The 27821-nt window shown below is 43.3% G+C and overlaps 2 protein-coding genes across 6 annotated transcripts in view; one reads left to right on the top strand and one right to left on the bottom strand.

Annotated features, from left to right (window-relative positions):
* Positions 1–3186, bottom strand: part of STX8 (syntaxin 8) — a 253651-nt gene extending 250465 nt beyond the window's left edge. For all 4 annotated transcript variants that reach the window (XM_041770064.1, XM_041770063.1, XM_041770061.1 and 1 more), the window contains exon 1: positions 3051–3186. In XM_041770064.1, coding sequence (XP_041625998.1) covers positions 3051–3067 — 17 coding nt within the window. In that variant the 5' untranslated portion in view covers positions 3068–3186. The remainder of the gene's footprint in view (positions 1–3050) is intronic.
* Positions 3187–3865: 679 nt separating this feature from the next.
* CFAP52 (cilia and flagella associated protein 52) overlaps positions 3866–27821 on the top strand; it is a 40898-nt gene continuing 16942 nt past the window's right edge. The window contains exons 1-8 of one of the 2 annotated variants that reach the window (XM_041772778.1): positions 3866–3963; positions 10018–10217; positions 10896–11032; positions 16001–16129; positions 18542–18641; positions 19409–19525; positions 23222–23322; positions 25773–25943. In XM_041772778.1, coding sequence (XP_041628712.1) covers positions 3894–3963; positions 10018–10217; positions 10896–11032; positions 16001–16129; positions 18542–18641; positions 19409–19525; positions 23222–23322; positions 25773–25943 — 1025 coding nt within the window. In that variant the 5' untranslated portion in view covers positions 3866–3893. The remainder of the gene's footprint in view (positions 3964–10017; positions 10218–10895; positions 11033–16000; positions 16130–18541; positions 18642–19408; positions 19526–23221; positions 23323–25772; positions 25944–27821) is intronic. The other variant, XM_041772779.1, reaches the window with a different exon arrangement.

Below are 27821 nucleotides of genomic sequence, written 5' to 3' on the forward strand. Positions count from 1 at the left end.
AGCTAGTTTCTGCAGAGACTCGAACACCAGGATCAACGGGTGAGACTTTTGACAAGAGGGCTTTAGAGATGTAGGGGAGTGAGCCCTTGAAGAGGTCCTGTGAAATGCAGGTCAAAATCCCAGACGTTCTGTTCCCAATCCTCACATTCTCACGTTAGCCCTGGAGAAGCGGAGGTTCTAGAAATTTGCTACCCACTGGAATCACCGAGGAATCTTCAAACAACAAAAACAATGCAACCAAGTCCTGGCACTCAGCCCCAGGCATTCTGCTTAAACTAGAATGGGGTCTGATCAGGACAGGAGCAATTGAGAAAGACTCCCCGGGGGATTTTCCAATCTGTATAGAAGTTTGAGAACCTGGCCTTGAAAACAGGCGTGATGGTAATGGCCAGCCTCATCACGGGTTCAAGTACACAAGTGCCTAAAGTATTAGTTTAGGAAAATCCACCTGAACTTGTTTACACAAAAGGCTGGGAATGAGAGAGGAGTAGCAGGAGACCAGGAGACTTCTCCAGCTCTCTGATTCCATAACTGGTCACCAGTATCTACTGTCTGCAAGGCACAGAGCTGAAAGGATGGGCCCAGAGCAGAAAAAGGTGGTATCAAAGAGATGCCAGAGGCATTTGGGGAAAACCCAAAGGTTTAACAACCCGAAAAGAGAAGTGAAGAAAAAGCTGATGACTGGAGTTCTCAGGCCTAAGTGACCTAGATGATGGTGACACCATAGCAGAGACTGAGGACCCACCAAGGGGGACATGGAGGAAGTTCCCAGACTGTGAACTGAGCCCCTGTTCTACCATAAAAACACTGAATGCACAAATTCATCTATGTATGAGATTTACTTAAAAAAAAAAAATCTCAGGGGCACCTGGGGATGGCTCAGTGGTTTAGCATCTGCCTTCGGCTCAGGGTGTGATCCCGGGGTCCCAGGATTGAGTCCCGCATCCAGCTCCCTTCAGGGAGCCTGCTTCTCCCTCTGCCTGTGTCTCTGCCTCTCTCTGTGTCTCTCATGAATAAATTTTTAAAAACTTGAAAAAAAACTTTAGCAAATAACTAGTTCAGAGACAGCGCTTATCACTTGCTCTGATGCCATTAAAGCAGTCACTGCTGTATCCCATAAGTGAACATTAGAACGCCACTCAGGAGTAGAGCATCACTGACCTACAATTTTTCAATGGCCCAAAGGCAAAGCTGTACGTAGTCAAGTCTGTGTTTATAGTTTTTTCAAAGCCCTGTTCCATAGTCCCTTCTACCTTCCTGATTAGCAACTCACTGTGCAAGGTAGTGGATACTAACACAGCAGAGTTCCCGCACTTCTCACGGTCAACAGTCAAATGAGAAAGCCACCAGGTCAAACTACATGAGAGTAAAAGGGCACATTATGTGTTTTCTCCATAAACTGGGGAAGGGGCTTGGGGGTCCAATGATCACTTCCACCAATCTAAATGGATAACCATCTCTGAGCTTTATTTCCTACCTTAAGTGTAAAGTGAGGGGGTTAGCTTCCAGGAGGTGGAAGACAACTTAGCAATAGGTATCAAGGGCCTTAAAAATGTTCATACCCTTCAATTCAATAGTTCCGTCTGCAGCAAGCAAGAGGAGGAAATAAGAAATGGAACAAAGGGGGCAGTCTTTGCAACAGTTAAACAAAACATACTCTAACATTACAGAAAAGGAAATAAATTATGGTTATTCGTAGAATGTGCTATTGTGCGCCATAAAAAGAAATGTTTTCAGTAAATACTTAATGACATGGTTGAAATGTTCCCTGCTTTGTAAAGCATGCAGGTTTCCCTCACTATCCAAAAGTAGTCTTTCTACAAAACCTTTCATAAGCCGAAACCATGTAAAGCAAAGGGACCAACAATTACCATTATTTTATACGGAATATCTTTTGAGCTTTCCTAAACCCCCCCAAAATAACCTCCCTTGGGGCTTTTCTGATGCCTTAGGGCACGTCTTGCTAATGGAGACACAAAATAAACTAAGTGAAAGCCTGGATGCTCACTGACACAATTCAAAGCTATGACAGCTTGACGCTGAGATGCTGAATGTAGTTCTCAGGGAAGGAGCTTGAGGGGAGGGTTGGGAGGTGCAAGGTCTCTATGACAGCTTGCTGCAAAACAGACACCGAATGCTATTTTTGCTTTCCCCATTTTTTTCATAAAAGCAAAAATCCTCCGGGCTCCTGGGTGGCTCAGTGGTTGAGCGTCTGCCTTTGACTCAGGTCGTGATCCCGGGGTCCCGGAAACGAGTCCCGCATCAGGCCCTCCCTCTGCCTGTGTCTCTGCCTCTCTCGTGAATAAATAAATAAAATCTTAAAAACAAAAACAGCTTCAGTCCGTAATTCTGTAGCAATCTGTTCCTTGGGATGAGAGCTCGTGTCTGTCATCATCCAGTCCTTGGGACTCAGGGTGTTGGAGGAACGACCCTCCTCAGCTCCGGTTCTACTGCAAAGTTGCTGCAGTACAGCCTTCTGGATACGGACTCAGGTAAGGGCCCATCACAAGCCAGACAAACACATGCGCAATTCCCCTCCGCGATTCCTCCAAGTTTTCGGAAGGGCCCGAGAGATCTAGGTCCCAGTGCCAACTGGTTACTAACTGGCGCAGGTGGCGGTGGGCTGTGAACCCGGGTTTCTCCGCGGGTGAAGCGAGAGGAGGCGGCGAGGTCACCAGCTGCAGCCGCATCGCACAGAAAGGTCACTCCGACTGGACTTGCCCGGGGAGTCCGGGGGAGCCCGCAGCCGCCGGCGCGGCAGCCGGGGCGGGCGCGAAATGCCCGAAGTGCCCGCGGTCCGACGCGAGCCAATGCAGGGCTCCGGGCACCTTCCGGGCCTGCGCACTGGCCCTCCCCCGCTGCCCCGAGACCACCCGGCCCGCCTGCGGGGCCGCCCCTGCGGGCGCCGAGGCTGCGGGGCGCGCGGCAGGGTCCTCCCCCCGACCCCCCCGCCCCGGGCTCGGGAAGGGGCCTCGCTGCCGCTCCCTCGTCCTGAAGCCCCCACCGCATCCCCGGAACCCCCGGCGCGGCCGCCCTCACCCGGGGCTCACCAGGGGTCCGGGGCCATCGTGCAGTCTCCGCCCGCCGCCGCCGCCGCCGCCGCCGCCGCCGTCGGACACTTCCTGCTCGCGGCGGCGGACTACGGCGGCCGGCGCGGCTCACACCCCGCTGCTCGGCCCGGGCGCGACCGCAACCCGGAGCTGGCCTGCGAGGTGGGGGGGCGTGGAGGGGGGGCGGGAAGTGTGCACCAGGGCCTCGCAGGGACGGTCCAGAAAGGGGGGCGGCCCCCACGTCCCCTCGGGGAACACCAGGATGGAGCAATCTAATCTCTTATGTTCCCCCACTGCGAGACGCGAGCGACCCGGCGCGATTTAAATAAAAGCGTTGGACAGAAATCTTCAGCATTTTCCGGCGAGCATCTGAAATGCCATCCTGCCCAAAGCAAAAACAAGACGGTGGGCATAGCTGCACAACTGTAGAAATCTGCCAGAACGCACTCAGAGTTACTTTTCCATGTAAAGGTGTACCGCCACAAAGCTTAAAAATTATTTGCAATCTTGCTTCAAGTAAGAGACCCAAAGAAGTGGCAATTATATATTATTTTAGAGCGACCTTCCTTAAATGACACTCGGTGCTTGGTTATATAGTTCGGGGAAGAAGTCACAGACGTTTTTCCGTGGAGGGAACGAGCACACTCAATGCCCCTACACCTCCAGCGAAAGAGGGATGGGAAGGAGCGCGGCTGCTCTTGCACCGGGAGCTCCCGGTGCCGCCGCCGCCAGTGCGTGCGGCCGGGGACCTGGTGCGCATGCGCACGTCCGTTACCATAACGACCAGGAGACGCTGCGCCGCCGCTGGCGAGAGGAGGGAGTCGAGAGCCCAGGCTCCAGGGGATGGAGGAGCAAAGTTCGCCCAAAGCCGAGGTGGCCGAGCTGGAGCTCGAGGCCGTGATCGGCTTCAACGGTGAGGCCTTGAGCGTGTCCGGGCTGGGAGGTTTGCAAGCCCCGGGGACGAATAGTGCAAACAGGGACACCGGGGGCCACCTGGAAGGCAGCGCGGGACACTGAGCCAGAGCCACGCTCTCTCCTGCCCTAAGGTCCCGGGGAGTCGAGGAGTCACCTCCTCGTTCTAAGCCTCAAGGACTGGGATGGCTTCGCAGCACCTAGAAGGGACAAGTGTCTCCCCCCCTACCCCCGGGGAGGAGGGATGAGTAGGGTGGCCGTCATCCTTTTCATTCTAGGTTGGCTCTGCCTCGGCCTTAAGTCCCCACGCAGCCCCCAAAGACACCCCCCCCCCCCGTGAACTGCGAGACTGCCAAGTCCAAATCGACCCCTGGACCCAGAACCTCGTAGAATCCCAGCTGATGTGCCAATGAGAAAGGGCTGGGAGCTGGACGTGGGTGTGAGCACCCGCCTTAGGGGATGGTCTAGTCCCCCGACCCCAGAAGAACTCCTAATGGAAGGTTTCAGACCCCGATAAAAGATCAAGAGGACGCCAGGGGGAGCTGGAGGGGAGAGAGGCTCAGGTCAAGGCGGGGGTGGGGGTGGGGGGGTGGGAAGCGGGAGGACTGCTGGTTCTGCTCACATCTTATTTATGACCTCCTGTTAGTTTGAACATTAAGGGTTCGGAAAGTGCTCTTTGATTTTGTGTGTGAAGGATGGAAACAAGCAATGCGTTGCATTTTAGAAAAAGCAAACTTCTTTTTAAGTGCATTGTGTTATCTGAAAGTTTTTAAATTGTAGTGATGCAGTTGCAGAACAATCAAAGACTAGAGTTTTAGGTGTATTCTGGGACTTGTATCTTGACTCTTCGTTTTAGTTTTATAGTTTCTGATAGAAAGTAGGCATTTCGGGGGTGCTTGGGTGGCTCAGTCGGTTAAGCATCTGCCTTTGGCTCAGATCATGATCCTGGGGTCTTGGGATCAGACCCCCATTTTCTGCCTCTCCCTCTACCTGCCTTTCCCCTGCTTGCCCTCTCAGGGCTCTCTCTCTCTCTCTCTGTCAAATAAATATGTTTACTGCCTAAGGGAACACTCTCTGTGTTAAATAATCTTTAGAAAGAAAGAAAAAGAAGGAAAGAAAGAGAGAGAGATAGAGAATGTACTTAGTACACCTGACCTGAGGAGTGGACTATCTTTACAGCTGGTGACAAGGTCACTGGTAAAGGGAGTAAGGGACCTGTGCCCAGTGCAGGGGGTCACACCAGTGACCAGTGCAGAGCTTCAAACACAGAGCTCTACAACTGAGCTCATGCTGTGTTGTCCAGCTCTAAGAGTAAATATATGGTCCATTATATTCCAGTGCTTTCCATTGCCATGACTAATTATCTTGGCCTCTTAAGATGGCCCAAACTGATCGGATTATTTTTACCTTGTTGGTTTTGTGACAATTTGCATCCTTTCATACAAATACACATAAATTATTTTTAAAAGTATAGTCCTTTTGTACAACAAAATACTACATAACCCTTAAGAAAAATGAGATAGATCTAGGAAGGAAAGATGTCGAAGATATATTAAGTGTAAAATGCAACTTGCCCAATATTATGTATGGTATGAGTCCATTATAGTTAGTAAATAAAGTGTGTGTGTGTGTGTGTGTATGTGTGTGTATGTTAGAGACAGAGAGAGAGTGAGAGAGAGAGGTAGGGAGCAGTGGGGGGTGAGTTTGTATGTATTCACTATAGGAGACATGTGTGAATTTGGCTACTCAGGAGGGACAGCAGGGGGTGGGGGGTTTGTTCAGCTGCCTTTGCTGAGGTCTTAAAAAGGAGCAAATCTTTCTTCTCCTAACTCCTTGGGAGCCAATTCAGAGACATAGGACATCATAGGCTCAGCCAGTGGGATGTTCCCAGAGCTTCCCCTCTTCCAGGAGTCTGCAAAACAGTAGAGCGCTGTGGGAGTCTGATGTTGTTGCATTGGGTGTGGAGGTGGGTGGGAATGAGAATTCCTTAGTTCTTGTCACTTGGTCTCACCTACTGCTCCTGTCTCTCTCTCTCTCTCTCTCTCTCTCTCTTTTTTTTTTAAGATTTTATTTATTTATTCATGAGAGATACAGAGAGAGAGGCAGAGATACAGAGAGAGAGGCAGAGACACAGGCAGAGGGAGAAACAGACTCCCTGCAGGGAGCCCAATGTGGGGACCCCAGGATCATGCTCTTTAGATGCTCAACCACTGCATCTTTTTCAAGTGCAATTTTCCATACTTCCTGCCAATTCTGCAAGCTATTTGTATTCCTTCCGCGAAATTATTTTTCCTGTTAAGTCCACCAGAAGTGACCTTTCTTGTTTGCAGCCAGGAACCCTAATGACTAAATGCAAAGAAAATAAATCTGAAGAAATACACATCTGCATATTAACAGTAGTTAATTCTGGGCAGGGGGTGTCACAGGGCTTTTTAAATTTACTGTAAAATATTTCAACAGAAATTTAGAATGCCACAATAAATACCAAGTATTACATGCAGAATTAGCGAATTTTGATGCTTTTTTTTTTCTTTTTTAAAAATTTATTTATTAATGAGATACACACACAGAGAGAGAGAGAGAGAGAGAGAGAGACAGGGAGAGACACAAGCAGAGGGAGAAGCAGGCCCCATGCAGGGAGCCCAGTGTGGGACTGGATCCCCCCAGTGTTCAGGATCACACCCCCAGCTGAGGCGGTGCTAAACCCCTAAGCCACCGGGGCTGCCCAGATGCTTTTTCTTATTTGAGTTATTTTTTTTTTAAGAAAAAAATACACATTGTAAGTCCTCTCTCCTGTCACGCTATCCCATCCTGTCTCCCTCTCTAGAGACAACCACTATCCTGAAGTTAACGTGTACTCTTTCCAGCTATGTTTTTAAATTTTACTGTACGGGTAAAATATTAAATATGCTATATATAAACAATTTAGAATACTAACTTACCTATTTCTATATTTTATAGTAATAATATCATCCTGGTCACATTCTGCAGCCTGCTTTTTTTTCACCTAGCATTTGTGCAATCTACTCACATTGATTAATTTATTTTAATTCCACTATTCTCTGTGTAAATAGGCCAACATTAGTTACCTATTCACCATTGGTGGTCTTTTAGTTTATTTGCTACTTTTTGCTAATCCAAACAATACCACAGTGAACACTTTTGTAGTGGCCACGGGCACCCTTGCATGTATTTCTCTAGGTTCTATACCAAAGAGTGGAACAGCTAGGTCCCAGGGTGTGTGCATATTCAGACACGCTGCATACGGATGTGGTGTTTTCCAAAGCGATTCGACCAATATACCTTCCCACAATGCTAAAGTATGAGTGTTCCCTTTTGTTTCACATCACCACTGATGCTTGCTATTATCAACCTTTTTAATTTTAGCCATTATGATGGAGACGAAATGGTATCTCATCTGGGATATAATTTGTATTTCCCCAATTACTCGCAAATTTGCCTGTCTCTTCATATGTTTACTGGCTTTTGACTTCCCTCTCTCATAAATTGTCTGTTCCAATCCTTGGCTCACTTTTCTGTTGAAACTGTTTGTGTTTTTCTTATTTCTTTGCAGTAGCTCTTTGTTTATTCTGGATATGATACTTGTCGTCATGCACATTGCAAATATCTTCTCCTGGTTTTGGTTTTTCTTTTTATTTTGTCAAATGTCATTAGAAACTTAAAATTTTTAACCTAACTGGTTGACTATATTGGCCTTTTCTGTTAGGATTTGCTCTTCTTGTGGTATGTGTTTAAAAAGAAGTCATTTCCTACAACTTGTGTACTCATTAAGTCTTGTTTGTCACATTTTGGGCTTTGATCTACATGAAATATATTGTTTTGTGGATGGTGTGAAGTAGGATCTAATTTTACTTTTTTCCATATGGATAGCCATATGATTGCTTATAAGGTAACTGCAACTGAAAAAATATATATGTGAATATACATATATGAATAGATCACTCCCAAAGACACAAACCTTAATCTTTTGAAAACCTACTGCATGGAAAAAGAATGATCTCAATTAAAGCAAAAGAAATCATTTATTCAATAAATACATTTGGCAATTTGAGCAAAACAAAAAATCTATTTAGCTACTGGAACCACATTACGTACCAAAATAAATTCTAGAGGGAGTTAAATGTAAAAGACGAATTCATTCTAAGACCAGAATATGATATTAATAAATATGTATGACTCTTTTGATGGAGTAGGCAATAGCCATAGAATGCTTTTAAAATACCCAGGAATAAACGTACTAAAAAAATGTGTGAGATCTTTATGAAGAATATTGAAAATGCCACTGGAAGCCCTGGAAGGAGCTTGGAAATGCATCTCCTGTTTTTAGAAAGGAGATCGAATATATCATTAAAAAAATTATTTTTCCTTAATCTACACATTGAATACCATCCCGCTAAAGTGATTTTTAGCCAATCAAGCAGACTTTACAGTTTATATTGTAAAATAATATCAAGCACAACCCAAAATATCCTGACCAAAGTTGATTGATCAGGGAGGACTTATATTTCATATTAAAACGTGTAACAAAGGTTTGTAATTCTTAAGATGGTTCTTGCAGATGCGGGGAGGTGGGGGGAGGCAGGTCTCACACCGAGAGGGCGTGGCTTCTTTAGAGCACCTGGTGGTGACTTAGAACCAAATCATCTTCACCAAACTTCTGCCCTAGGCAGTGAATTCATGATCTTCCTATGCCTCCACACTCACGGAGACAGGCTGCTCTCATATTTCCCCTGCACCCAGGAAATCCTGCTTCTCAGGATCCCAAAATTGGCCCTTGAGCCCTGATACCAATAAGATTGCCAAACCAGCATCAATATCTCTTGAGAACTTGTCAGAAATGCAGAATCTCAGCCCCTCTCCAGACCTCAAATCCCAAACTGCATTTTAACCAGATTTCCCAAGCAATTTTATACACATTAGAGTCTGAGAAGTAATATGTTAGGCTGACCTTGTCAGTGGAATAAAATTAAATATATTACCCCCCTCACACACACACACACACACACACACACACACACAAAATACACTTATTTTATTTGAAATAAGGTTTATTTCAAAACTGCTTTCTTTTATATGCAACTTTATTTGTTTTTATTTTTTTAAGATTTTATTTATTTATTCATGATAGACACAGAGGGAGAGAGAGAGGCAGGCTCCATACTGGGAGCCTGATGTGGGACTCGATCCCAGATCCCAGGACCATGCCCTGGACCAAAGGTAGGCGCCAAACTGCTGAGCCACCCAGGGATCCTCCTTTTGTATGCAATTTTAAAAAACATTGGCCATTTTTGTACCAATTACTGTTGTTTATTTATTTTTTTTTAATTTTTATTTATTTATGATAGTCACAGAGAGATAGAGAGAGAGGCAGAGACACAGGCAGAGGGAGAAGCAGGCTCCATGCACCGGGAGCCCGACGTGGGATTCGATCCCGGGTCTCCAGGATCGCGCCCTGGGCCAAAGGCAGGCGCCAAACCGCTGCGCCACCCAGGGATCCCTGTTGTTTATTTTTTTTAAAGATTTATTTATTTATTCATGAGAGACAGAGTGAGAGAGAGGTAGAGACACAGGCAGAGGGAGAAGCAGGCTCCCTGCAGGGAACCTGATGGGGAACTCTGATCCCAGATTCCAGGATCAGGCCCTGAACCGAGGCTCAACCACTGAGCCACTCAGGCGTTCCCCCCTCCTTTTTTTTTAAGTAGGCTCCATGCCTAAAATGGGGCTTTAATTCACAATGCAGAGATCAAGAGTTGCATGCTCTATCGACTGGGCCAGCCAGGCACACTGCTCCTAATTATTACCATTTATTCATTCATTCATTCATTCATTCATTCATGATAGAGAGAGAGAGGCACAGACACAGGCAGAGGGAGAGGGAGAAGCAGGCTCCATGCAGGGAGCCCGATGTGGGACTCGATCCCCGGTCCCCAGGATCATGCCCTGGGCAGAAGGCAGGCACTTAAATCGCTGAGCCCCCCGGGCTGCCCCTATTTATTTATTTTTAAACCGTTTCTCTTGTTAACCTTTCTCTCAGGACATGTGCCCACGGGTCTGAAATGCCACCCTGACCAGGAGCATCTGATTTACCCTCTGGGCTGCACGATCCTGATTCAGGCGATAAACACCCAGGAACAGAACTTCCTGCATGGCCATGGCAACAATGTCTCCTGTGTGACCATCTCCAGGAGCGGGGCCTACATAGCCTCAGGACAGGTCACTTTCATGGGCTTCAAGGTGAATGAGCTGAGAATAGCTCCCCATAAGTGGACAGAGAGGTGCCCTCCTGGGAAATCCACCCCAATCCAGATCAACTCTATGCTGGCGTATGTTCCTCCTCCCCTCCCTCTTCTTCCTCTTTGCCTCCTTCTTGAGTTCATTTTCCTTCCCTAAGCTGAGTATTTTGGTGTTTACTCTAGACCTTGTAGCTGGTGCACTGATTATGCTCAGAAACCAAAAGTCCCTGCTTAGTTTAAAACTCTTTCAAATAAATAAATAAATAAATAAATAAATAAATAAATAAATAAATAAATAAATAAAACAAAACTCTTTCTAGGGGTGTCTGGGTGGCTCAAAGGGTGAAGCATCTGCCTTCGGCTCAGATAAGCATCCTCAGGGTCCTGGGATGGCAATCCTGCACGGGGCTCCCTGCTCAGTGGGGAGCCTGCTTCTCCCTCTGCCTCTGCGCCCCCCCTTCATGTTCTGTCTCTGTCTCTCTCTCAAATAAATAAATTAAATATTAAAACAAAACAAAACCCTTTCCCATTTGTTTCCACTACATTTGAAAGAAATGATCTAATTTCTAGAAAAGTGCAATTAGTGATTATTTTTCACCAAGACAGAGTAGCTCTCCTTCCCCTGCTCCAGACTCTTCTGAAGCCAGTCTGTGATCTGACAGTGTATTCTTGCCCCCAGGCTGACATCATCTTGTGGGATTATAAGAAAAGAGAGCTGATTGCCCGGCTGTCCCTTCACAAGGGCAAAATTGAAGCACTGGCCTTTTCACCAAATGACTTGTACTTGGTATCACTAGGAGGCCCAGACGACGGCAGGTAATGAACTCAGCAGGTTTATTTATTTTCCACCACGTGTATTTCCAGATATGTCGTGCACCCTCTACCCCCGGACGTTCTCTGTCAGCCTGTCCATATTCAGCTGTGTGTCATGTGAAAAGTGCATGGGGAAAATATGGTAGGGCAGCAGTTCTCAACCCTCACTGTGCATCAAAACCCACCAGGGAGCTTTAGGAAATCACTGATACCTGGGCCCACTTTCAGAGGCTGATTGGCCTGGGCTTTAGGCAGTCTCAAAGTCTTCCTGGTGATTGTAAAGTACACTGAATTTGAGAACCTTCGCTGTAAAAGAAGGATGATACCATCATCATCAATGACAACAGCAAATTTAGGGCCAGGTAGGAGGCCACTTACTGTGTGACAGGTGTGTATGGAACACCTTAGTCAAGCCTTATCTCCTTAACTCCAGGTGGAAGCTACTGGTGCCATGTGACAGGTGAGGAATGAATGCCACCAACTGGTAAGTAGCAGAGCTGGGAGAGTAACCCTGGCAATGTGACCCCAAGGGTGGCATTTAAAAAAATTATTTATTTATTTATTCCTGAGAGACACAGACAGAGAGGCAGAGACAGGCAGAGGGAGAGAAGCAGATTCCCTGTTGACCAGGGAGCCCATCTTGGTTTGGGGCTCTATCCCAAGACGCTGGGATCATGACCTGAGCCGAAGGCTGATGCTTTACTGACTGGGCCATCCAGGTGCTTCCTACATTTTCATTTTAAATTTTATTTGTTAAAAATATTTTTTCAAATATAATAAACAAGGCTATATTAGTTTCAGGTGCACAATATAACGATTCAACAATTCTATATACTATTAGGTACTTAGGCTGCTTCTATATCTTGGCTATTGTAAATACTATGGTAAACACAGGGGTGCATGTATCTTTTTGAATTAGTGTTTTCATTTTCTTTGGGGAAAAAACCAGGAATTCCATTCCTGGATCATATAAAATTCCTATTTTTAACTTTTTGAGGACCCTCCATACTGTTCTCCAGAGTGGCTGCACCAGTTTGCATTCCCACCAAGAGTGCAAAAGGGCTCCCTTTTCTCCACATCCTTGCCAACACCTGTTGTTTCTTGTGTTGTTGATTTTAGCCATTCTGACAGGTGTGAGATAGTATCTCATTATGGTTTTGATTTATATTTCCCTGGTGTTGAGTGATATTGGGCATCTTTTCATGTGTTTGTTGGCCATCTGTATCTTTTCTGGGAAAATGTCTATTCAGATTCTCTGCCCATTTTTAATTGGATTTTTCTTTTTTCTTTTTTTTTTTTTTGGTGTTGAGTTATATTAAATGTTTTATATATTTTGGACATTAACTCTTTACCGGATATGTCATTTGCAAATGTCTTCTCCCATTCTATAGGTTGCCTTTCTGTTTTGTTGATGGTTTTCTTCACTGTGCAAAAGCTTTTTGTTTTGATACCGTCCCACTAGTTTAATTCTGCTTTTTGTTCCCTGTTGGTGGAGATGTATCTAGAAAAATGTTTCTACTGCCAAATGTCAAAGAAACTATTGCCTGTGTTTTCTTCCAGGATTTTTATGGATTCTGGTCTCACATTCAGGTCTCCTTTGTCATAGATTAATTGACCATAAAAGTGTGGATTTAAAATATCTAGTATGGATATTTTAACAATATCTATTCTTCCAATCCATGAGGATGGAATGTCTTTCCATTTGTGTCTCTTCAATTTCTTTCATCAATATTTTATGGTTTTCAGAGTATAGGTCTTTCACCTCCTTGGTTGAATTTATTCCTAGGTATTTTATTCTTTTTGTAATTGAAATGGGAAAGTTTTCTTAAATTCTCTTTCTGTTACCTCCTTATTAGTGCATAGAAATGTATTTTTGGTATATTAATTTTGTATTCTGCTATCTTACTGAATTCATTCAGCCATTCTAGCAGTCCTTTGGTGGAATCTTTAGGGTTTTCTATATATAATATCATATCATCTGCAAATAGTGACAGTTTACTTCTTCCTTACCAATTTTGTTGCCTTTTATTTCTTTTTATGGTCTGATTGCTGTGGCTAGGATTTCACTTAGTACTATGTTGAATAATAGTGGTAAGAGAAGACATCCTTGTCCTGTTCCTTCTAGAGGAAAAGCTTTCAGTTTTTCACCATTAAGTATGATATGTGAGCTGTAGGTTTTTCATATATGCCCTTTATTATATTGAGATATGTTCCCTCTAGACCTGCTTTGTTGAGAATTTTTATCATGAATGGATGTCATACTTTGTCAAATGTTTTCTCTGCACCTACTGAGAACAACCTGATTTTTTATTTACTTTATACCAATGCCATTTTCTCTGTGTGTCTGTATAGACATAGATCTCATTCTTTGCAATGACTGCATTGTATACCATTGCACAGATATGCTGAAATTTGGCCAACTTGCTATTGATGTCAGTGCCTTTTATTTGTTTTTAAATTTTAAACTTGCTTTTGAAAAATGGAAGCTATACCACATCCGTGGTTTATTTATTTTTTATTTTTTAAAGATCTTATTCATTCATTCATGAAAGAGAGAGAGAGGCAGAGACACAGGCAGAGGAAGAAGCGGGCTCCATGCAGGGAGCTTGATGTGGGACTTGATCCCGGGACCCCAGGACCACGCCCTGAGCTGAAGGCAGGCGCTAAACCGCTGAGCCACCCAGAGATCCCCAGACATCTGTGGTTTATAAAGAAAATGTGTTATCCTGCTATGCACAAGAATTCAGAATTCATATCCCCTCCACTATGAAGAGCTCTCCCCAGGAGCACTGGGATTTTTTTTTTTACACCTTCATTGAGATATATTTCACATACCATAAAATTCACCCACTTAAAATATATGGGTATATACTTTTTGCTATAGCGGTTAGTTGAGTGGATTTTTTTCTTTCTTTCGTTCTTCAGTTCTTTCTTTCTTTCTTTGCTGAAATACTTCCCCAAAGACATTTTTTACATGTCATGTTGTGTAATTACCACCACAAACAATTGCAGAGCATTTTATACACTCTGAAAAGAAACCCTTCATCCATTAGCAGTCACTCCCCACTCCACCACTACCCTCTCAGCCCCAGGCAACCACTAATCTACTTTCTGTTTCTATAAATTTGCCTGTTCTCAGTGTAGCATTCCATAAACGGAATAATACAGTATATAGCCTTTTGTAACTGAATTTTTAAATATTTTATTTATTCATTTGAGAGAGAGAGTGAGTGAGTGAGAGAGAAAGAGAGCACAAGCAGGGGGAGGGACACAATGAGAGGGAGAAGCAGATTTACCCCTGAGCAGGGAGCCCGACACAGGCCTTCATCCTAGGACCCTGGGATCATGACCTGAGCTGAAGGCAGATGCTTCACCGACTGAGCCACCCAGGCACCCTAGTATCCTATATTTTTTATTAAGCATAATGTTTTCAAGGTTAATCCATACTTTGGCAAGTATCAGTACTTCATTCTTTTTAGTGTCAAATAATATTCCATTGTATGGCTCCACCACATTTTCTTTATCCATCAGTTGATGGGGCTTTGTGTCTTTCCCCGTTTTAGGCTATTATTAATAATGCTGTTATGAACATTCATGTACAATATTTGGATTGGATGTATGTTTTCATTTCTCTTGGGCATGACATACTTGGTTTTAAGAGTCTTTTTTGGGGCGGGGGAAGGCATGATATGCCTCTCAAGTTTTCCACTTCAGATGGTATCTATCAATTTCCTATTAAGAAAAAAAAAATTCTGGCTCTTAACACAACTGCCTACCTCCCCATTCCTACCAATCTTGATTCTACTTGGATTTTAGAACCCTGGTGATAATACATTCTACATATAGGAAATTTGGGAAGCATAGCGAGGCATGTTTTTACATTAACAAATTTGTACCATCTGCATTCCTTTTCTTTAATATTTAGATGATCCCCAGCATTTTTATTTTATTTTATTTTTTTATAAAGATTTTGTATTTATTTATTCATAAGAGACACAGAGAGAAAGAGAGGCAGAGACACAGGCAGAGGGAGAAGCAGGCTTCATGCAGGGAGCCTGATGTGGGACTCGATCCCAGGTCTCTGGGCCAAAGGCAGGCGCTAAACTACTGAGCCACTTGGGGTACCCCCCACCCCCAGCATTTTTAGTATTATTATCTGAACATGCTCAATTTAGGACTAAGTTGCACCCAGAAAGAAGGAAAAGGAACCCAAAGCAGCGCTTCTCCATGTGTGCTCCCCAGACCAGCCGCATCAACATCACCGGGGACTTTTTAGAAAAGCAAAATCTCAGGCCCCACCTTCTGACTCAGAAGCTCGAGAAGACCCTGGTGTATGTTCATGTTTGGGAGCACTGCCTGAGCTCATCCTTTTCATTGCACTGTTTTGTTTTTTTTCCTGGAATACTTCTCCAAGGAAAATTTTTTACATGTGATAAATGGGCGGTAAATGTTTATGCCTTGCTTATCTGAAAATGTCTTTATTTTAGCATCAGACTTCATTGATGGGGGGGGGTGTCACTGGTTTCTAGCCTCATTATCATTTTCCTTCAAAACCTTTTTAAGGGGATCCCTGGGTGGCACAGTGGTTTGGCGCCTGCCTTTGGCCCAGGGCGCGATCCTGGAGACCCGGGATCGAGTCCCACGTCGGGCTCCCGGTGCATGGAACCTGCTTCTCCCTCTGCCTCTCTCTCTCTCTCTCTCTCTCTGTGACTATCATGAATAAAAAAAAACAAAAACAAAAACAAAACAAAAAACAAAAAAAAACACAAAACCTTTTTAAGTGTCACCTGCTTGTCCTCTAATAACCAGTGCGGCACAGGAGATATCTGGGGGTCAGTGTAATTATTTTGTTCCTTCTCTCTCTCTCTCTCTCTCTCTCTCTTTCTCTCTTTCTAGAACCACTAAAAACACTGTTTCTTATTTCAAGAGCCCATCTTCCCCTGACTCTTTTGGTCCTTCTCGTTTTGGCAGTGTGGTCGTGTGGAGCATAGCCAAGAGAGAAGCCATCTGTGGCAGTCCTGCAGCCAGTCTCAACGTGGGGAATGCCACCACAATAATCTTCTCGAGGTGCCGGGATGAGATGTTCATTACTGCTGGAAAGTATGCATCTGCATGCAGTCAGGGTTTTCAGAACTCGTACATCACTCTATTTGCTTGGGCAGAAAGCATGGCCATTCCAATTTGGGGGAACACAGTATTCGTCCTCCAAAATTACCTTACATCATAATTTGCATGATTTTGCAGTCCTTAAAAAGCCTTGTAACTGAAAGTCTTTAAATATGGTTATTTGAAAATTCTGTGCTTCCTACTGAGGAGCCACTGCTTCTCTGCTAAATTCATTTTGGGGTCTGGTCTGTTTGTTGCTGATCATGCACTATCTACAGTGCATGCTCACAGAGGAATGTGCACGATTGCAAAGATCCACTCACTGGTTGATGTTGCTTAGCACCTGTCTTGATTTAGGTGTCCTGAAATGATAGTTTGCAAATGAACTGTGCCAGGAAGTTTCAGATGTCTGACTATTGGCCATATGAGATAATTTCTAGCTTTTACCCAGCTAATGGAGACCAAGCTGAGAGCCAGCATCTAACAGAAGAAATTAATTTACAGATTCACCAATCAGGGCCCTTTCTGGATTGGGAGATGAAGGTTATACCTGCACAAAAGCATCCTCTTTCATGATGTGGTGTGCCAGTGTAAAGGTCCGAAAGCTATGAATGTGGGGTTGGAGTACATGTTGGGTGGAACCCTCTTGTTCATCCCATCTGTGGTCTCCCATCTGTGAAAGGCACACACCACTGGCTGCTTTTCCAGCCAGAGCAAAGAATTGCTCTACATCTGCATTGTGTCCTGTTCCCTCCCTGTGATATGCAGCATGCGTTTTTTCTGGGGCTAATTACGAGGATGGATTTACGTAGGGGCCATGAACCTAGCTGGTTGAATGAGCCAACAACCCCCTATGGAGTGAATCTTATTAGGAGAGCATCCTGAGCCTGGAGCATCTGGCCTCATCCTTCCCTGTCTTCTGAGGCCACTGACGACCATGCAGTACTGTCACTTCTTGGGGTTTGCAAAGTGGCTTCACTAAGCCTTTGTATCATCAGGGTCCAGCTGCTCCTCAGCAGCGGCCTCAGCTGCAGGCATCAGCCCACTCTGACATCCAAGGACAGTGTTTCTCCAGGATTTACACCTTGAATTGAAGCCCTCCTTGCCCAAACTTTTTTTTTATTTTTTATTTTTTATTTTTTTAAGGACAGTCTGTATTCTAGATCTGCTTTAATTTCATGCAACAGTGATAACTAAGAGTAAGTAAGTACTCGTAAGTAAGATTTCTGGTACGGCACCCACAGTACCCTCCATGTTGGCCCTAGTTCCATATATTCCATTATATTGTCCCTCATGAGAGATCCTGCAAATTCCAATTTGGCATCCAAGTGACATCTACCAGGAGGGCCATGGAGAAGCTGATTTTTTTTTTAATTTTGAAAGTACTCAAAATAAGAATTCAAATGAGAAGTATATTTTTATTCAAATGAGAATGTGTACAAAATAGTTATTGAGCACTTATTATGTGCATAACTCTGGAAGCCAAAAAAAAAAGAGGAAAACTGAACTTGACTGATCTGTTTTTCTTTTTCTTTTTTTAAATTTTGATTTTGTTTTAAATTGATTTATTTAAGTAATATCTTTGCCCAATGTGGGGCTTGAACTCACAACCCCTGATATCAAGAGTCACATGCTCTTCTGACTGAGCCAGCCAGGCACCTCCATCAATCTATTTTCTTTTTAAACATTCTATTTATTTATTTATGAGAGACACACAGAGAGAGGCAGGCTCCCTGTGGGGAGCCCGATGCAGGACTCAATCCCAGGACCCTGGGATTACGCCCTGAGTTGAAGGTAGACACTCAACCACTAAGCCACCCAGGTGCCCCCCCCCCCGATCCATCTATTTTTAGGTTAATCTTTTTTTGCCTTCGACTATTAGCTTCAGCTATGACATTGACCACGATATGTTTATACAATTATTAATTCAGATTAACTCAACATACAGTGATTGAATGCCAAGTATATGCCAAGCCTTTGTGTCAGGGGCTGATTTTCTTTGGCCCACTGTTTACTTAGTCTCATTTTTCATGAGGACAGCTCTCCATAATGAAGCACTTTTCCTTGAAGAGATCTTCTCACAACTGCAAACCTTGAAGGAAACATACTTAGTGAACTCTGGTTTGCCCTTTGTTTATTTGTGTTTATGTCTGCTCTGACTACAGTGGGTAACTGGGTGTGAATCCTTGCTCTGCTGTGTTTTCTCATTTGGAGGAGAGAGGGGATCATAAAACCTACCTCGGAGGGTGGTTGTAAGGATTGAGTGGAAGATTTTAAGTAGAACAGTAGGCCTAAGAAACCCTCAGAAATATCCAGTTCTCTTCCCTCCAGGGGAATGCAGAAAACAGAGACAAGATAAAGAGATTAGTAAATAGATTTCCATTTGATTGTGTCTCTCTTCTATAGTGGGACCATTCGAGTCTGGGAACTGGATCTCCCAAATAGAAAAATCTGGCCAACTGAGTGCCAAACAGGTCAGATGAAAAGAATAGTCATGAGTATTACAGTAAGTATTACTTTTAAGTATTAATGGCAGTAAACATTGGTACAAATTCCTGTTAACAGTATTGGCCAAGGGGTATATGTGTGTGTGTGTACATGCATGTGTGTGTGCATACATGTGTGCACATACATAGGTACACATACCTTGGGCTGCGGGGTAGGGAGGGGAGGTCTGGACATAAGGGATGCTGATTGAGGGATACAGGTGAGGGAGGGTGTTGTTTCTGGAGCTCCTTTCAGAAGGTAGGAGCTGCCTAGACACAACTTTGGGAAAGAGGAATTATATGTTTTTACTGTGGACTCCTACATGAATATGGACAACTCCATTCTCCACTGACTTATTTCTCTTATTTAACACATCATTGTCATATGCAGATAGACTTTGGAAAATAGGAGATAAAGCAAACACATGTTCTCCTTGGAGGAGTAAATCTTCATCCTAGGCACTCTGAGGTGGTGTCTCCAGAACTGGAACTGGCAGGATATCTACACATGCGTATCTAACACCAGACACAGAGTCTTCCAGTGAAATGCGCAGGCTAGCTGGAGTCTAACCTTTCTCCTGGTTCTGAGGTTGGCTTTGATTCTGCCCCCCTCAGAGCTGTTCTTACCCATCTTAGAGTCCATAGAGACTGAAGTAGCCATGGGCACCTTTGTAGGTCAGATGTCCAATGGGGCCTCAGAGAGAGTTTGTCCCATCCCTGATCGGAGCTATTGGGCATCACTGAGAAAACACAGATCTTTAGCACCCTTTTTGTCTCTGATCCCCAGATAGCTGACGATGATAGCTTTTTCTTCCTTGGCACCACAACTGGAGATATTCTGAAAATGAACCCAAGGACCAAACTGCTGGCAGACACTGGGCCTGTGAAGGACAAATTCAGTCTGGTAAGTAGAGACCGCCAGCATCTGTCCTGCCCTGCTCTTTTCTGGTGATTTCTTCCCTCCACTGGCAGCACAGACCTATGTCAAGAGTCTGTGGGAAAAAGGGGCACCTGGATTGCTTAGTGGTTAAGCATATGCTTTTGGCTCAGGTCGTGACCCCCCGGGGGTTCTGGGATCGAGTCCCTCATTGGGCTCTCTCTGCTTCTCCCTCTGCCTGTATCTCTGCCTCTCTCTGTGTGTCTCTCATGAATAAATAAATAAAATCTTAAAAAAAAAAAGTCTGTGGAAAAAAGAAGAAGGCTGTGTTGTACCCAGGGCCACACCAAAATTTGCAAGGTGCATTGACTTCTCTGAGCCCTCATCTCTGGTTCATATGTAGAGCAAAACTTCCTCGGTGTCCCCAGTTAGGGAATCAGACCACACGTTTTTTATATTTTTCAAGCACTGGGCCTGTGGTTCTGATTTGTACCCATACTGGTGCCAGAATTTTGACAGCCCTGTTACCATATATAAAAGAAATGTGCTTTTTGATCTATAACACTGGATATAAACATGCATACATATGTAATTTTCGTCCTAGTCAATAAGTAGGTTATTTTAAAAATGATTTTATTTATTGATTTGAGAGAGAGAGCGCCCACAAGCAGGGTAGGGAAGGGTAGAGGGAGAAGGAGAAGCAGACTCCCCACTGAGAAGAGAGCCTGCTGTGGGGCTCGATCCCAGGACCTGGAGATCATGACCTAAGCTGAAGGCAGACACTTCACCAACTGAGCCCCCCAGCCACCCCTCTAATAACCAGATCTTAGAGTTTAGCTTCAGCCAGCATTGTAAGTCATGAGCAAGACCTAGAAAATGTGGATTATTTATATTTGCAGAGTTCCTAACAATTCTGATTAAAAATCCAGAAAGACTTCAATATTTAAAAGAAAAAAATCTATGATCAGAGGGTAGTCTCACAAAATAAGAGCTGCTATTTCCAGGACCTGCAGAAAGTTACAAGGGCTGTTTCCACTAACCTTTGAATTTGAGAGCTTGTGCTAGGTTCTGCACCTGCCTATCGCATGTCTGATAATAGAACAGATGGTTCTCAGCTTAGATGCTTTCCCACTTAGCAGATATTCCCCAGAAGACTTGAAATCTTGCACCACATGCCCAGGGAAGATGTTAGAGTTTACTTAATCACACCATCATTTAATGTTCAAGCTTTTAAGAGTATGCATAAGAATGAGAGAACGCTATAGTATGGATAGAGAAAGGCTTAGAAATAATCCCACTGGAGATCGAGGTGTAGTCTAGACATTGTTTTCCAAGTTATTTTTAGGAGGGGAATTCCAGGATATGAAACAGATAAAAGCAAAGCAGCCCAGTTAAAGGAGGGCAAGGCTCAGAGCCCTGCCATTTCCACCTCCTGAGTTATTTCCAAAGGGCTCCATTTAACCCTATGTGAAAAATACCAATCTGCCTATTTTTGACACCTTCCCCCTACAGCACTTGGGATCTAAATGCCTTTCCCAAAAATAGATGCTGGCCATCTTAGTGTTCCCCAAGTTGTTGGTACTTAAGTGCCATTGATGGGGGTACTGTGAATACTTTAACTCCTAAGCCATTTAGGCATTTAGGCCTGATGGTAAATTCCACAAAGCAGTGGTTCCAAGTGGAACCACTTATGCAAGTGGAAAGAAAATAATTCTTAGGGGATGAAAGGATAGGAGATATCGCTGAAGATATTTGGTTGGAATATTATGTGACCTTGGGCTGTTACCCATTTTGAAACTCTACTTAAATGGCCACTCTATGGTTAGAAGGGTAAAGGGGTTGGAATCGTTTCTAACAGACCTGGTAAGCCTAAGATGATGGTGGTCATAATACTAATATTTAAAACAGTACAGGATCCCTAAATGTTGGCATATTGGACACGGAGCAAAGCACCTTCTTTGTATTACCCCATTTGGTCCTCAACAGTCTGATGAGATAGGTACCATTTTCATCCCTGCATCACAGATGAGGACACTGAGGCACATACTATTCAAGATCTCATGGTTAATCAGTAGCAGAGCTGAAATTTGAACTCATGCAGCCTGGCTTCAGAACCTGCTTATAGTTTCAAAAGTTTATTTAGAAATCACACATAGGTAACTCTGAGGCTTTGTTGAATGCTTTATCCCTTGCTTCCCTAAGTCCCCCAACACATGCTAAGAATCCTCACTCCAGGGTTGTCTCCTCATGGGCTGGGCATTTATCCCATTGTCCTGCTGTAGCATTTTGGGAGCTGAAGGTGGCGGGCAGGACAGGGGAGCCCATAATTCTGCTCTGTGCCTTAACATTCTTGAGTCTTGCTTTCTCTTCTCAAACATAAAATGAATTTTGAACCAGAATAGGCAAACTCAATTTAGTGTAACTTGAGAAGACATAATATTTATTTTGTAAAGTTTGTTAAAGTTTATTAGGCTTGTGCCTGTAAAGTCATTAGCTGTATTATTACTGAAAGCTTTAAAATGAAACATTGTGGGGCTCCTGGATGGCTCAGTTGGTTAATCATCTGCTTCTGGCTCAGGTCACGATCCCAGGGTCCTGGGATCGAGCCCCATGTCAGGCTTCCTGCTCAGTGGAGGGTCTGCTTCTCCCTCTCCCATTGCTCCTCCCCTGCTCTCTCTCTCGTTCACTCTCTTTCAAATAAATAAATAAAATCCTTAAAAAAAATACAGGGGATCCCTGGGTGGCTCAGTGGTTGAGCATCTGCTTTCAGCCTAGGGTGTGATCCTGGAGTCCCAGGATCGAGTCCCACACTGGGCTTCCTGCATGAATCCTGCTTCTCCCTCTGCCTATGTCTCTGCCTCTCTCTTTCTGTGTCTCTCATGAGTAAATAAATAAAATCTTTTTAAAAAGTCCTTTAAAAATACAATAAAATAAAATTAGAACTTCATAGTGGGGGTTATAAAATGACCATCATATCTCCCCACACTTTGAAGATGGCTTTGAATTTAACAATGTCTATTATTGGTAAGACTATATACTATATACTGCATGCTTTAGTTCAGAAAATATAGTCACCAAACAATAAGGGTTCTTAGTGCTTTCCTTGGATGTTAATATAATCTCCTTGCAGTATAAGAATTAACTTCTGGTGTAAACAGTAGCCACTGTGGAACTAATGTTGCCTGCGCTTATTATACCTTCTGCTGTAACTTCATTCCAATAGATAGATAAAAAGTGTTAATTTTTAATACATTCAAAATGCACAGGTAGTTTTAAAGGGAGGAAGTCTGATGAAGCAGGCTTGCTCCTTGAAGGACCAGGAGAGCTCATTCTTGGCACTGAGCCCTGTGGCCAGCCTTTGTCACAGGGGTATGTCACAGGTGATACCTTCATGTGTTTTGTCGAGGCAACACGTGGCAGCATTGACCTGTCCTTTGCAATGCCCCATGTCTGTTACATGTGTGTCAGCTCACACACTGATTCTTTTTTTAATTTAAAAATATTTTATTTATTTCTTTATTTGAGAGAGAGAGTGAGCGAGCAAGCACACACAGGGGGAGTGGCAGAGAGAGAGGGTGAAGCAGGCTCCCCATTGACCAGGGCTCTCATGACCTAAGCCGAAGAAAGACGCTTAACTGACGAAGCCACTCAGGTGCCCCCACACACTGATTCTTAACGATGAAACCATCTGGCTTTTCTCTCAATGCTGTTTCTACCCCTTAGGGAGTGTCTGCCATCAGGTGCCTGAAGATGGGGGGTTTGTTGGTGGGTTCCGGAGCCGGATTGCTGGTCTTCTGTAAAAGCCCCAGCTACAAACCTATCAAGTAAGTTCCAGACTCCACAGGGTTGGAATGGGGAAGGACCCACCAGAAGGAAGTCTGCTTAAAGCCAGTAACTATTTGGCAATAATTGCCAAAGTGATATTTGGTTAAAGAATTTAATCTTACTGTTAAAATGAGTGGTTGGAATCACAATAGATTATTTCTTTGCCAATGAAAAGACAATAGCTTATGTTGAATCAAACCGAAGTAGTCCACGACTACCCAAGGGGACATTGCCCTTCTAATAAGTACATTAACTATTATTTCATTTATAAATCTGAATCATAACAGAGGAAATAAGATGCTGTTATAAAGATATCCAGGTGCCTGGGTGACTCGGTTGTTTGAGTGTCCAACTCTTGATTCAGGTCATGATCTCAAGGTGGTGAGATCGAGCTCCCGCCCCCCATCATCTGACTTGGTGTTATACATGGAACCTGCTTAAGATCCTCTCTCTCTCTCTCTCCCCCTCCCACGTGCCTGAACTCTCTCTTTCTCAACAAAGAAAAAAAATCCAAGAAATAACCTCAAATCTCAAAACCTTTAAAATTTATTTATTCAGTAAAATTTATTATGCAGTGGGTACCTCTTATCTGTCAGGCACTATTCTCATGGTTAATTCATTTGAACGCAAGTTTCTTTTTTTTTTTTAAGATTTTATTTATTTATTCATGAGAGGCATAGAGAAAGAGACAGAGACACAGGCAGAGGGAGAAGCAGGTTCCCTCTGGGAAGCCTGAGTGGAACTCGATCCCGGGACCCTAGAATCACACCCTGAGCCAAAGGCAGATGCTCAACCACTGAGCCCCCCAGGTGCCCCCAAGTTTGTAATTTTAAACTCAGTGCTCTGGATAGGTCTTCTTGGGAATGCATTTGGACAAGGTCTGTGTCTAGGTGAAGGGGAATAAGAGAAGGAGGCTACTTAAGAGCAGAGTTGGTTAGACTCTGGATATGTGAAGTGAGTATAAAAAATTCACCCCCTAATTTTCAAATACCTTGTCCTGAATATACAAATGTTCCCACTGTCATGAGGATGATTAATTCAAGGAAGTTATTACAGGGTTTGTGCTGTACGCATCTCCAAACTAACCTAGTGTGACAGCATGTACTCCCATTGGATGCCGTGATTTCTGCCTCCTTGGGTTTTTGTGGATGGAGAAAGTTGCTCCTATGAGAAGTCAGGAAGTAGTATAATGAAGCAGACTGCTGAAGCTCAGGGACCCTTGGCCTTGCCCCCAGAGCCCTGGGCTTCACTTTGTCTTCTAGAGAGCCCAGATGCCAATAGCCAGTATTTCTAATGGCTGCCCTCCATAGCCTCATGTACATTATCTCTAATCCTCACCACGACCCCACGAAGGAGAAATTATTCTGTGGTCAATTGAAGTGAAGCTAGGAGATTTCTGACAATTTATCCAGGGTCAGAGAGCTCTATCTAGTTAGTGAAGGAGCCAGGATGTGACTTGGGGTCAGTCCTTTCTTAATTAACCATTCTGCATCCCATCAACAAAAGGATCTTTGTAAAGTATTACCCGTCCCACACTGATCCCTTGCACAAGAATCTCCACTGCATTCTTACTGTCAAAACTAAATTAGTTGTAGAGCAAGGTTGGGTTTTTAGGGACTTGTTCATGTATATGCTTTTTTTTTTTTTTTTGGTAAAGTTCACACTCCTGAGACATTTGGGAAGCAGTAGGATTTGAAATGTGGACGAAGAGACAAGAGTCCCTGAAGTTGGGTGAAGACAGCCACTATTAATGTTTTGTTATTTCTTCTTGTCTTGTGTTCTTCGTATACATTTTAAAATCACTGTACTTCCCTGTGTACAAAATATATTCTGATTTATTTTTACTTAAGGTAAACGTCATAAACATTCTCAACATTAATATCTTTTTAAAAACTACTGTGGTAAATTACAAAAAAAAAAAAACTGTGGTAAAACATACAGAATCTTTGAAACATGCTTTAATTGGCCAATATCTTAAGAAGTTGCCTGCTGTCCGGTAGATGATTTCACCATTGCATTGCAATTGGATATTTAGGTTGTTTCCAACTTTGTACTCTTTTCACTACAGTTATAATAACCTCCTTTGACATAAAGGTTTTCCCTCCCAATTGTGGGATTATTTCCCAGAAATGGAATTAATGAAGTACTTAATTGCCACGATCGTTTGTGCCCATTGCCTTCCTGGAATGTTCCTTCTGTCCAGATCCTGCCTACGTTCCACAACCCATTTTAGACTCTCTCACCGAGGAAGCCCCCCAAACTACTGTAAACCCTGCTGGCCTCTCCCTCTGCTGACCATGGGCACCCACTATTGTGAGTCACTCCTGCCTTTCCAATTGTGTCCCCTCCCTGAAGACATGTCCTAGGTCATATGCCAGATTTGTATCCTCTGTAACAAGTACTCAACTGATGGAGTGAATCTACTTCACCTTTCTGCTTCTCCATAAAGGAAAGTCCAGTTACAAGGTGGCATCACTTCTATCACACTTCGAGGGGAAGGACATCAGTTTTTTGTAGGAACAGAAGAATCACACATTTATCGTATCAACTTCACGGATTTCAAAGAGATTCTCATTGCAACTTGTCACTTTGAAGCTGTTGAGGACATTATCTTTCCATTGTAAGTAGAAGAGCAAAGTATTTTGGCTCCCACACTCAGTGAAAACATGGAGGTCTGATGCAGTGTGCCAAGAAATTTGATTTTATCTCATTAATGCCTTTTCAACATGTATTAATATAGTTATTATTTTTTGTCCTCAAATTTTTCAATGCTGGTCAGTTATTTTAATAACAATTATGATCTAATATTAATTATAATAATTGGAAATATAATACTGATGTTTTATTATTATTTGATAATTATTTTTAACACTGGTTATACCTATTGCCTTCACCCAGCAGCTACATTAGTTTTCACAGTTCAAATTTGGGCTTCTTTAGAATGTTGGCTCTTCTAATAAACTTATCACGGAAACTTTTCTGTTTCCCCAGTACTGTCTGGAAAAAGCTTACTAATGCCTGCTTGCCCTTCCTTCCTTCCTTCCTTCCTTCCTTCCTTCCTTCCTTCCTTTTTCTTTCCTTTCTTTCTTTCTTTCTTTCTTTCTTTCTTTCAAGATTTTTATTTATTTATTTGACAACGAGAGAGAGAGAGAGAGAGAGAGAGAGAGAAATAGAGCACAAGCAGGGGGAGGAGTAGAGGGAGAGGGAGAAGCAGGCTCCCTGCTAAGCAGGACGCCTGACATGGGACTCGATCCCAGGACCCCAGGATCATAACCTGGGCCGAAGGTAGACATTTAACCGACTGGGCCACCCAGGTGCCCCAGTAGTGCCTTTTTTCCAAACTTCTTTCAAGTCATTTGTTTATACCTCTTGGGTCTTCTAGACTTGGCACACTTAATGGTGATGGACACAAGAGGTCTTCTGGACCACTCAGTAATCTTCTGGAATTCTTGGTAAATCCTACATGATACAAATGAAGCAAACAACCATCAGCAGTTTTGATATAAAAAAAAATAGTCAAGTCATGGTTTGCCATTATTTGCTTTTGAAACACATTTTATCTTCGGTGGCATTCACCCCACGAACTTGATCGGACAGTTTTTGCTCTGACCTTCCACAGTATGTGACTTGAATTTACAAAGCTCAGAATCATTGTTTTATGGGTGGTGAGACTCCCTTTAGAAACTCAATCCTTAAGATCATGAAATGTATTTGGGTTCCCTGAGTCATTGCAATTACTTTTTATTTTTTAAGCTTTACTTATTTATTGTATTTATTTATTTATTTAAAATTTTTTTTACTTATTTATTTTAGAGAAAGAGAGCATGAGTGGGAGGAGCAGAGGGAGAGAGAGACAGAATCTCAAGCAGACTCCCCGCTGAGTGCAGAGCCCAACATGGGGCTCCATCTCACTACCCTGAGATCATGACCTGAGTCAAAACCAAGAAATGGACGTTTCACCAGCTGAGCTGCCCAAGTGCCCTTATATGTTTCTCATAGTGAAAACAGCTGGTGCTTCCCACCAGGGTGATCTTTTTTGAGATTTGGTTGGTCATTTTCTTTTCATCTTACTTTTTTCCTCTTTTTCTTTTTTTTAATATTTTTTAAATTTAAATTCAATTTGCCAATATATAGTGTAATACTCAGTGCTCATCCCATCAAGTGTTTTCCTCTTTTTCTAAGGTGCTCAGTAGAATCAATCTGTAAAATTACTTGGCCCTGGGGGGCCTTTTCTAAGAGTCAATTTTTAACTAACTCTTCAAATACTTACTTAGTTACTGACCTATTCAGGGTTTGTACCTCTTCTCCCCCCCATCCACCGCCCGCCTCCTTTTTTCTTGTTTTTCTTTTTTGTGAAACAGCTTTATTAAAATATAATTTACATGCCATAAAGTTTACCCATTTAGAGTTCACAGCTCAATGTGGGTTGTTCTTTTGTTTTGTATTTGCTTGTCTGTTTGTTCACATTTACAGAGTTGTGCAGCCATCATAATCTAAT

This window comes from Vulpes lagopus, chromosome 10 (assembly GCF_018345385.1).
Source record: "Vulpes lagopus strain Blue_001 chromosome 10, ASM1834538v1, whole genome shotgun sequence".
NCBI classification, from domain to species: domain Eukaryota; kingdom Metazoa; phylum Chordata; class Mammalia; order Carnivora; family Canidae; genus Vulpes; species Vulpes lagopus.